At 44.9% G+C, this 12,206-nt stretch overlaps 1 protein-coding gene across 2 annotated transcripts in view; it reads right to left on the bottom strand.

Annotated features, from left to right (window-relative positions):
• The window catches only part of znrf3 (zinc and ring finger 3), a 71,815-nt gene extending 62,265 nt beyond the window's left edge, over positions 1–9,550 (bottom strand). For both annotated transcript variants that reach the window (XM_018737823.2, XM_018737824.2), the window contains exon 1: positions 9,058–9,550. In XM_018737823.2, the coding sequence (XP_018593339.1) occupies positions 9,058–9,285 (228 nt within the window). In that variant the 5' untranslated portion in view covers positions 9,286–9,550. The remainder of the gene's footprint in view (positions 1–9,057) is intronic.
• Positions 9,551–12,206: the final 2,656 nt, after the last annotated feature.

The following is a 12,206-nucleotide window of genomic DNA, read 5'->3' as shown; positions in this document are numbered from 1 at the left end:
TGGGAATCTGGCCCAAATGCCAACTTGCCTGCCTATGCATAACTAGCATAATCTGTCATAACCAGGCCCTCATTGTGTCCCCCAGGAGGGGGAGATGGAGTGGGACGAGCAGACAAGACTCAGCAAGACATCTCCCCGTAGCCATCTGGCAGACCTGCACACTGCCCTTGCCATTCGTCTCCTGGAATGCACTTACCCAGAGCGGCCAAGGAAGAAATATGGCAGCCCCGCAACAGCCTCCCTGTCAAGTGTAAAGCATGGGCCCAATAACCAGTGCTGGATATACCATGGTGCCGCGCGAACAAAGACAGGCCAAATATTTGCTGTGGTGCTATATAAATTATATATGCAAGGCAGATCAAGCCAGGCACTGCTAAATGTCAGCTTAGTAGCATGTAAGGTTCATACACAGCTAAAGGCTAATTGGATTAGGCAGCGGGAAGTGACACACATTCCGCCAGTGATTGTAGCAGCAACAGCAACTGGGCACTATGTACAGGAGCTTGTTCCTCAGCTGCCATTCCCAACTAAGAGTCTGTTGTGTCTTTTGGGGGAAGAGGGGGGGACTTTTTTCCAGAAAATCCACAGAGCTCTTTTTATAAATTAAACAATAACAGGCATGACCCTAATTATGTGTTTCAAGGCACTGGAGGGGGGGAACCAGTAAATACTTTAAGTGATGACCCCCTTGAGCTCAGTCAACCCCATGTTGTTCTTTTGAGCTGCAAGGGAAGTAGACAGCATGCTGGAAAGGGGGAATCTGTACCTGCCCAGCACTCGGGGAAAGGGAAGCAATAAAAAGGCTGGTGTTTGATTTTGGACCTGCACCATTTGTCACCACATTCCAGGCCAGCTCCTGGCCCCCTCCTGCCAAGTTCAACCCAACAGGCCATCTAGAACTCTGCTGTCTCCTATCTGTGGCTTCACTCAGTGTGTGTGGCTCCAGCTCCTTCATAAACCAAGTTGACAGAATTATTCCATAACTGCATTACTTTCCAGTTCCCAGCGAGACAATGTGCGCTCTGGCATGCAAATGAGGAGCAAACGGAAATGATGGACTTCACAACCTGTCGCATGTTGGACAACCCAACAGGCAGTTAATTAAAAAAAAAAAAAAAAAAAAAATTACACGAGGAAACCCGTAAAAATACATTTACACTGAAAAACTAATAGTGCCAGTCAAAGAATTCAAAATTTAATATTGAAGCTTTGAAGATACCTGACCAATAAAAGACTAAGATTGAAAGGGGGGGGGGGGGGGGGGGAACAGCTCATTTATTTATGGCCCATGTATTGCGTTGTGTACATCAGCCTCTCGGTGACCAGGTCTTCACAACTTCAGGCATGTTGTTTTATGGGAGTTTTTCCACTACGAACAATTTCAAAAGTATATTTGGTTGTGGAACGTGATTTCTCATGTCGCTAATATTCCTCAGCGAAGCCAGGTTAGAGAAACAAAGCCAATCTGACACCATACAGGGGTCCACATGGGTGCCAGGCCCCTCCTGAGCTGCTTACACACTTGTGTATCTACTTAACTGTGTTATGGCAGCAGGGCCAGGATTCAGGGTCAAGGAGGAAATCACACTTAATACAAATTGGTGCTACTTGCACATTTATAGTATACAGGTGGTCCCCGATTTACAAAGGGGTTACATTCCACAAAACCCATCATAAGTCAAAAAATGTAAGTCGAAAATTCATTTAATACACCTAACCTACTGAACACCATAGCCTAGCATATGTGCAATGGCCATTACGAGATGCCGGGCAATTATCTTGAGTTTCTCCTCAAGAGTAATTGTCTTCCTCTTCTTCTCACCAGTAGCAGGAGACACAAATGGGCATTTGTGATATTATGGATGCACAAAACAGAACCGCGTGACAGACTGGGAGACGCGGATCGCTGCCCAACATCCCAAGAGAGTATCACACCGCATATCACTTGCCAGGGGGAATCAAAATTCGAAGTACGGTTTCTGAATGTCCATCGCCAGCTCATCCTCAAAGTTTTTAAAAAACACCGAACCATCGTAAATCAGGGACCACCTGTACATTAATTTTACAAATGAAAGTTTGAATGCTTTGGTCGTAGAGCATCTGTACAACAGTATACACCAGCACCTTTGGTCTTACAGTACTTCACACCTGGATGGGTTCAGAGAGCATGACTGTCTTGGCCATGACAGTGATTCTAGCCTCCAAAGTGGCGTCAACTACAATAGTTTCTCAACTAAGAAATCCAGATCCCTAAACATTGCCTCCAGAGTCTCGATTATACAGTCTACTGGCTGACATTTCATTAAAAGCTAACCTTTGCTGAGTATCTATGTAAAGCCTACATTTATCCTTTTTCTTAGCTTGGTCCGCAGCAAGTTAGGGTTTCGTACACATTCAACGGTACTGGACCACAGACTCTAGAATGGGGCCGCTTCATACACTGCTCTTTTAACCACAGACATACTTACACAGATCCATTAGAACCACTTCAGAATGTGCAGGAGGAGCGGGCTACCGCTGCTACATGGACCCACGGAAGTTTATTTTTAACCCTTTGTTGAAAATGGTAGTGCCCCCCCGTTTTCCTCAGCTGTCAAAGTTCACCTGACCAACTCAGCCATAGTGTCACTGCTCTATAACTACTTGGGTTTTTTGCCATTGTTCAGCACTTTGTGCCAGCAGTATAAACTGATATTATTGCTTTTTTTTTTTTTTAAAACAGATATCTCACTCTTCCACAAGATTGAACCAGAACATTTCTAGTTATACCAGAAAACAAGAAATCTTTGCTTTGCTCAATTTTGTTCACTACGTGGGAATTAACCATAGACTATACCAATTCGCATAAAATATGAGGATGAGTTTGTAGATGGGACGGCACATACAAATACAGAACAGAGCAAAAACTTAAGACAAGTACATGTTTTGTGTTCCAACCGACAACACTGCAGGTCCAGCAATGATGAGGGGGTACAGGAGGAGCAGATGCTAATTCCAAACCTTTACATTAAATCAGAGAACATGGAAGACCATCATAAGCAGTTTGTTAAATGATCTGCCATCAAATCCTGCGTGGAGTTTGCATGTTCTCCCCATGTCTGTGTGGGTTTCCGCCGGGTGCTCTGGTTTCCTCCCACAGTCCAAAGAGATGCTGTTCAGGTTCACCTGTAGTGTGAGAGTGACAGAGAGAGTGTGTTCCGCTGATGTATGGATGAGTGACCCATTGTAAGTAGTGTATCTAGCAGTGTAAGTCACCTTGGTGAATAAGGCGTGTGGGCTGATAACACTACATAAGAGTTCATAGGAAGTCGCTTTGGACAAAAGAATCTGCTAAATAAACGTAAATGTAAATCCAGCATGTGATAATGGCTTAGGAGGCCAAAGATGGTTAGCAGAGGACATCTGCCCCATAACCACCAGCCCATAGAGGTATCGCCCCTATAAAAATGCTGCAACAAAGATGCAAGCACACATGTAGCAATCACGAGCCACTCCAGATTTAGTAGGCAAATCCTTCACAGAGCAAGCCGCTTGCCCAAAGCCTAGGCACAATTAGACTCGTTGCACAGGATAACTTTCTTGGGTGCAATATTCTGGTGGGGGAACAAAGCAGCGGGTCTAAATCCATGTGTTCCTGCCAAGTGCAATTCTAGCCTTGAGTCATTCACATGCTAAAGAAAGCGTGACACACTCCGCGCACGTCAAAGGAGCAGACAGAGGAAGAAGAAAGCGGGAAGGAAACACTTTAATCGTCCGTTCTAATCCAGAAGGGGCAGAAAACGCAGCCTAAAATTACTTGGGCCGGAATACGAAAATCAAACGGGGTAGCGGTTTGAAATGATAGCACTTAAAATACAGGCACGACCACAAAACCAATAAGTGGAAAATGTAGACAGCCAGAACTTTTAACCTTTTAAACCCAGCACTGCAGCACGCTACTCTGGCCTTGAGTGGGAAGTGACAGGGTTTTCTGGAACAGGCCCCATAACGCAATCCTGCATTTTCACTCTGTGACCAAAGCTGCCAGCTGCCACACCAAGCATCCTTTACAGCATAAAACCACAGCACAGAACCAGGTCTTCTTGCGGGACTGTCTGTACCAATCACAGTCTGAGCAACTTTTTTTTTTTTTGTTTCCCAACTGCGGAGGTACCGAATGACAGCACACAACTCCAGCGTTGAGTATTAAACAATTTCCAGCAAGATTTTACCCAAAAACCCTCTGCTGACTTTTTGCCATGTGACTAACCAGGTTCTGTCATACTCAACCCACCATTGAACCATCACCAAAACAAAAAGGTCACTGAACTCATGCCCTTCACCTCAACACACAAGATGAAGTGGGGGGGGAAAAAGGGGGGGGGGCTGGGTTTGAAGATTTAACCACTGCACATTAGAAGATGTACCATCTGTAGGGGGGGGGGAAACCTAGAGAAAAAAACTGAGCTGTTGATACCTTTGCAACACTGGTTTTACTTCATTACAATGCATTACACACGCTGTGAAGAACATACTGTATGTTTGTAGAGGACATGGAGGTGCTGCTGGTGCCTCACATCGCCTGAGCTGCATGTTTGGGCATAACCTTGAAGCCTGCTCAGGCTGTGCAGTTTGCATGTTCTCCCCATGCCCACGTACAGAAGATTTAGGTACCCACTATCATGAAACCCACGAGTGATCATCATGACTCAACTTTGAATTGAGTGCCATAAATGTAGGATAAGTGCCCCTATGTATTCGGTGTTGGGAGTTTGTCAAATCACCTCACAGACTCAAGAAAGTTCAGGGGGCATCAATGCAGAAAACCAAGTTTAGGTTAGCTTTGCATTATAAAGGGGGGGAGGGGAAAAAAAAATTATTATTACAGCAGAGTAAGCCATTAACCAAAGCCAGAGAGTAGAGAAATGAGACAGCTGAGAAAGCGAGCATTGAATAAACTCATTTCAGTCATAAGTCAACGCAAGCGAGCCTTCGCACTTCCATGCGATCTGGGAAACTGAATTAAAATGTTTGGGCACAGCAGGACACACACCATTTCAGACCCCCTTCAAAGCTGAGGGCTTCATCTCCTAGAACCAAGACCACCATGAGACCCTATACCCAAACCCCAGCAAGGTGCTCTACACCTCCTCTACAGTGCCTCACACTGGTACACTGACAGAACACAACCCAGTACCACAACATGAAACTCCAAGTATTTGACTGATGCAAAGTACCTGAACAAAGTATGCATAAAGCAATTAAAATGGGAGGGGTAACCTTCTCTGAGCTCAGGCAGAATTAGGCACACATTCCATGGCAGAAAGAACAAAACATGCCATTTAAAGAGCCGAACCTACATGGCAAAGCAGTCCATACATGTAACAGGTCATATATAGTATACGAGGCACTAAAATTAGTTGGGCCATGGGAGCGCAGGAACGGTCAGAACAGGTGCGTCTTTAGTTAGCACTGGAATGCCAAGCGTGACTCCAGGGTGCTTATGGTGGCCGGGAGCAAATTCCACTGCTCCAGGGCCAGCGATGAAAGGACTCAGAGCCCAGAGGAGCTGTCGTGGGAGGGGTAGGGAGCAGCTTTGAAACAAGGCACCACAGAGCTGGGGTTTAAGGTGGGGGGTGGGTGTGGGTCCCCCCCAGGTTGCCCTATGATGCAGGCCAAGTCAAGGAGCCTGGCAACCAGATGGCCAGCAAGGGTTTCACATGAGCTGCTTTGGCCTAGAATCTCCACTGGCGCAAGGGATCGGACAAGTTGTCTTCACTTAGGCAGAGTCACCAGTCCAACATCCATCTGGTCCCACAGTGCAGTTGTCACCAACCCAGGTCTTGGTAGGGATAATGTGGGGGCCCATTTACACTGAAGGACACGCTCCCCCCACCAGAGGTTTGAAGTGTGAGCTGCACCCCACTCGCTTCAGACTATGTAGCCCAACTGATTTTAACATTTCCACAATTGTCATTTTCGACTCCAGGATGTTCAGGAAACACTCAAGAAAGCCAAAGTAGGAACGTCCAAATGCAGCACACGAAGAGCCAAGAGTGATAGAAGAGCTGATTGAAATAGCAGTGGGTGACAGTGGGCACATCTACAAAGCTCTGCACAGCACATATACAATAATATTCTTTAAAGTGGATTATGTGTACATTGGCACACACCCACATTATTTCTTAATGGCCTTACAACAATAACAGCTCACTGTAACAGAACCACATTACCTCCATCCTCGTGAATCTGATAATTACAGCTGCACAGACAGACGAAACCGACAAGCGGTTTCCACTCGCTAGCATATAGAGGATGCCAAAATTACTTGTGTTGTGTATATTTTGCCTTAACTCAGTGTAGTCTTAGTGGTGGGGCATGAGGTTTGGAAGCCAAAGCTCACCCAAAGCAGGCGTCGGACAGTCTGCAGCAGACTCTGTGGGTCCACTTAATGTATGTTCCCAGAAGGACCTTGGGGAGCCGTGTTTTTGTTTCTCTCTGTAATACAGATATCAAGCACTTCGGAAGCTTCCCATAGATAACACACAACTGCTTCTGCTTCGGTGTGGGCGGGTGCAATGTCTACAATCACTTGTCCCAAGCAGAGTCACTGCAACACAGGGCACAAGGCCAAATGGGGAGGGGACACACCCTGGACAGGATGTCAATCCACCACAAGGTACCCCAACTGAAGTGGGGCTTGAACCCCAGACCCACCCCACATAGCGGGCACAGGCCACTGCCACGGGAGGGAGAAGGAGGGGTAGCCAACTTACTAAAAATGGATACCAAACTCCAGACCATTTAAAACTACTTTTGATTGCTATCAACAGTAAGAGCCTCAAAAATACAAGTTTTTCCTCCTTAATATGACAATAGTAAAGCAACGACACCTCATCAACTTAGTCAGCATTTAAAACCCAGAATGACAGTTTTTTTCTTCTCCTTTTAATGTTGTCCAATCCTCTTATGAGGTAGCTGGTAGGATAGTGGTTAGAGCTGTTGCCTTTGGACCCAGAGGTACCAGGTTCAATTCCCACCTCCAGTTGTAGTACCTTTAAGCAAGGTACTTACCCTAAATTGCTCCAGTAAAATTACCCAGCTGTAAAAATGGGTAAATAGTTGCAAGTACTTTAACATTGCAGATTGCATTGGTAGAAGTGACATGTCAGCTAAATGAAAAAAATTTAAATATTTTACAACAAAGAATGTTTAGTCTTATGTAATCTTTCTCAGTTATAATTAAAGAATTCATTGTAATTTAATACAAAAGTCTTATAGTTCCTGCTACAGACAAAATTTGAATACTTATTCCCAGTCAAAGGGATGGAATCAGGACAACATTAACATCAATTTGCCCAAAACCAGTAATACATGTGCAGACACAAAAAATTTCACATAAATGTGAATGACACTGCAGTGAATGCCTGAATTTGTGCAACTGTGCTGTACTTTAAATATGAGTCTAAAGCGTTTTATTCCAGTTTAGAAAAATTCTTACAATACTATTAAGAACAATAGATTTAGATTTCACAGTGCAGGCCATGTAATACCTAAAGTTATGAAAATGTCACCCAATTGTACGTGAATTACTTTTGACCCCTGGTAAAAGTTCGGATTACATGCTTCCTGTCATCTTAATAGTATAACTATGTTCATTTGGTTATGCAAGAAAATCACACATTGTCACACTGAATTTTTCTCCAGGATGGAGGTAGGAACTTGGCAGAGACATTTATTGGATTCAACAGAAGCTGAAGGAAGCTCCAGTGACAAAAAAAAAAACACAACATTAATATATTCCCTCCTGAGCAATTTCATATCCCAACCATATAATCTACCATCAGTGCTTATCCAATTCAGGGTCACAGTGGGCAGGAGCCTATAAGCACTGAGAAGGGTACACCCTGGACAGGAAGCCAGTTCATTACAAGGAAATCTCTCTCTGGCACACCCAAGTCTGTCAGAAATCCACCAGAAACACACGTGCTGGACTGTGTGGGAGAAAACCAGAGCACGTGGAGAAAATGTGAGCTCAATTCCAACACACAGCCCAGGAGCTGTAGGGCACCAACACTACCTGCTGCGCCACCACACCGCATATCACTCCACCAGTTCAGCTGCACGTAAATAAGAAAATGAGCTCATTTACATATTGCAAACATACTTAGCATTTAAAAGGAGTCAGAAAGTGTAAGTGCTTTCCACGTGCAGCTGAATAAAGTGGGCTCGAGCCCGGCAGCTGCGTGAAGTACTGGAGGTGTGATCCTGAAGAACATCTCACACTGTTGGGCAACACGGCTGCGGGTACGAGCGACAGAGACGGGTCTCCTTCACCACAGCTGGAAAGGGGCAGGAAGAGGCTACTTTCCCTGCGATCCGCGGACAGCACAGCGCACACTGGGCCGTAACGGATGGAGAGTTTATAGTGAAGTTACAATTCTAGCAGCAAAACTCAACATCAGAAGTCATGCTAGCAGTAAATATTTGACTTAAACGCGGACGAGCCGTCATTCTGCCAAGTCGCGTTTCTCACATTTGACTTCAACACTTTCGACTTCTCGTAGTAAACAGCTTCGAAGAGATTAAAAGCAGCGCACAAAAATCCTAGGGAGTCGCTCCACCGAGAGTTTGTGCGTAATTCTACTATGTGGCGTTTAAGCGCGCAGCTGAGAGCGGGAGAGCGCCTTAAGTTTAAATACCTGTCATGCGCCATAAAAATATGAAAGGGAGAAACAGACAGTGAACGCGCCACTCCGCTTCTCACTGCGCGGAGACGCGTTTCAAGTTTAGTGAACGTAACTGTAGAGTAAAGTTGACGGCTCGCGCCTGCGGACAGAGGCCATCTTGTGCGCGCGGCGGTACCATCCTCACAAATATAGTATACCACCACTAGCAGCAGCAGCAGCGACCCCACTGTGCGCGCACACACTTGCTCACACTTGCTCGCGCACCATCTCCGAAGGGGGGGGGAAAAGTTGCACGGAGCGACGAAAGTTCGAAGAATCAGTCGGAAAGAAGCTCCATACCCCCTCCAACCGTGGCTTTGCTTGTATGCCCACCCCGCACGCCCGTTACCTGCACGATCTCGCCCTCGGCGCTGATCGTGGCCCCGGCTCGGGAGAAGCGCCCCTGCAGCCCCGTGGTGTAGGTCGTGTAATCTCCGCTCGGGCTCGACTCGAAGAGCACCACTTCCACGAAGGCGGTATCCTTCGCCCACACAGCTCCCAGCGAGGCGGCGAGTACCAGGGCGGCGAAGACCATCGGGTCGCCCGGGCGATCAGACCCTCTCCTCGGTACAATCATCTTGCCGGCTGGATGGGCGCCGATCGAAACATAATTTCCCGGGTGTTATTGTATTTTATTTTTTAGTGGGCGAGGGTGTGTGAGCCCTGGGCTGCGTGAGGAACTGGATTTCTCAGCGAGCTCCTGAATCCTTCCCGAAATGTGACCCGCGGAGACGAGCGCGTTCACTCCTCCATCGCTGCCGTGTCATTTACCAGCTCTCCTTCCAACTCCACAAAGCGGATCTCCTTTGATCTCCAGACACGTGATTTTTAGGGGTTTTTTTTTTTTTTCCTCGTTCCTAAGGGTTATCCCCGCCCCCCGATCTTCCTGACCCTTTACTTTCCACTCCCAACTTCGGGCAGCCGCCGCACAGTTAAGGAGGCGCCGTTTATCTTCTCCGAGACTCCGTTGTAACCTAATTATTGTAACGAGTCATCAGCAACTAGAATTGTATTAAATATCAATTTTCTCTTGAATTACTCAGATCTATTTATAACATATTGTTGTACACTAATAACAATTGTACAATGCCTTTACTCTTACGTAAATTTTACTCAGAAAGAGTCCAGTGCTTTGTCTTGTTCAAAGTAGAAAAATTTAATTTAATTTTGTACTAAAGCAAACTCCCCATATTTGCTACGCAGACGCAGCGTTTGGAGCTATTTGTTTCAGATGATAAAAGATGTTACAGCGCTAAGTATAGCATAACCTAAGTGGCTATAACATAATGTAATTATTTGAAACCTTCAAAATGCTAAGCTGTTAGTCTTCATTTATATTTATAAGTTTTATTTCCATTGCCCTACTGTTGATCAAAGAAATTGTAACGTGTTCTCAAGTTTTTCTCCATACTAAATTTATTTACAAACGGAGCCACCTTAAGACACGTGCCGCTCTGGGGACACCTCGGTTCAACCGGGAGAACTTCAAACGATTTGAGGAGTGTTTCCTCATCCACATTTACACTGTACGCCATACGGGAATAGTTCTCTTCAGCGGACGATTGCATTGTATCTCATCCTGGAATAGATCACTTCACTGCACAGTTATTCTGTATGTCATCCTGTGATCACTTAAAAGCATTTTTCCTCTGTACCTCATCCCCACATAGTTATTCTGTGTATCTCATCCTGGAATGAATCACTTACCTGCACAGTTACACTGACTGCACCACTTGAAAACAGCAAATAAAAAAGTATTATTTCAACAACAGTGGGGGGTGCGGTGGTGCAGTGGGTTGGACCGGGTCCTGCTCTCCTGTGGGTCTGGGGTTCGAATCCCGCTTGGGGTGCCATGCGACGGACTGGCGTCCCGTCCTGGGTATGTCCCCTCCCACTCCGGCCTTACGCCCTGTGTTGCCGGGAAGGCTCCGGCTCCCCGCGACCCCATATGGGACAAGCGGTTCAGAAAATGTGTGTGTATTTCAACAACTTTACCATGGCTCCATCTTCATCCCTGAATTAGCTTTATGCATTTTTTATTTTGGAGCTGAAACGTACACACTATGCATTAAAACCAGGTCTTTATAGGTATGAGTTATTTATATATCTATGTCAGTATTTAATTTTTATTTTGTATAAAATCAACCTGAGATAAAATGTTTGAAACCTCACCAAGTTTGCAGATGTTCACAAAGAACAGTTAAAACTTGATTTTCATTTAATAATTAATTGTTTCATTAACAGATATATCAGGGTACTTGTATCTTTTGCACACACCCATTTCCTTTTTTAAATCCAGCTCCACCTTTTTCCCATGTACTGCAGAACAATGAGGATGCATTTAGAGCAGAATGCAGTATATTGCTGAATCATTTTCATTTATCAGGACACAAGTGTGTTGTGTTAGTTTTGACTGTGAATAAATGTTCTATAGAATTTGAAGTTCCTGGTATCTTCTGTCACAGATTGTCCCTGCACTCTGCAGACTCTTCTTTCTGAAAGGCGTTTGTGTCCATTGCCCCAGCGCTGCATGGATCCTGGACACACACTGGAACCATAGTGTCTTTCACTGAAAAAAAGAACTGTGAAATAAGAACAATGACACTTCAGCAGTCTGCAGCTCCACAACTCTTACTCTCCTCAGTGTCTTTGGTCATGTACTTTACAACACCTGCATGCAGAAGACTTAAGTGTGGGAATAAATGTCCTATTATTGAATATTCTGTACTTTTCCAGTAATCAGTGTTTAAAACACACCATGGTGCCATGCAAAGGAGACACCAACACCTGCCCATTTACCATGCTGCTTACTACACTGTCCTAAGACATTACATTTACCTGCTGCTTTTCTTCAAAGAAACTAAGAATGTTAAGATGACAATTATTTACCCATTTGGACAGGTGGGCTTTTTTTTCCCCACTGGAGCAATTTAGGGTAAGTACCTTGCTAAAAGGTACAACAGACAAAGGTGGGGATTGAAATTGTGACCTTTGAGTCCAAAGACAGCACAGCTAACCACTGCTCTGATGTACATGTCTACACACACCAATTTACAGTAAACTTGCCATGCTGGTTACCATGTCTACATAACACTCACTTTGTTGCAGTGAGCTTATCATGCTAGTTACAATGCTTCCTTGTAAGCTGACCGTGCCAGTTACCATGACTCCCAATTTTTCTATGCGACCCTGCTTGACAGAAGGTCTCTATTGACTGATGTGGTGAGATAAAGACGGTGACCATAGATCACAGCTTTGATATTTGAATTAATTTCGCCTTTTCCAGAGGAATGTTCCAGTCCATTGTACTTACAGATAAATCCTGCTTTTTAGTCTAACAAACCTGAGTCAAAGCATCTTGTGTAGAAAAAATTATGGGAGTGTCACAACCATAAATAATTCTCTTTGGCAATATTGTTTTCCATAGTAATAATTACTGCAGACACAAAATGTATAGCCTTACAGATTTAATTCTCATCATGCAATGTTGCGGTTATC

This window comes from Scleropages formosus, chromosome 12 (genome assembly GCF_900964775.1).
Source record: "Scleropages formosus chromosome 12, fSclFor1.1, whole genome shotgun sequence".
NCBI lineage: Eukaryota > Metazoa > Chordata > Actinopteri > Osteoglossiformes > Osteoglossidae > Scleropages > Scleropages formosus.
Note: the sequence above shows the minus strand (reverse complement) of the source record. Positions and strands in the feature narration are given on the sequence as shown.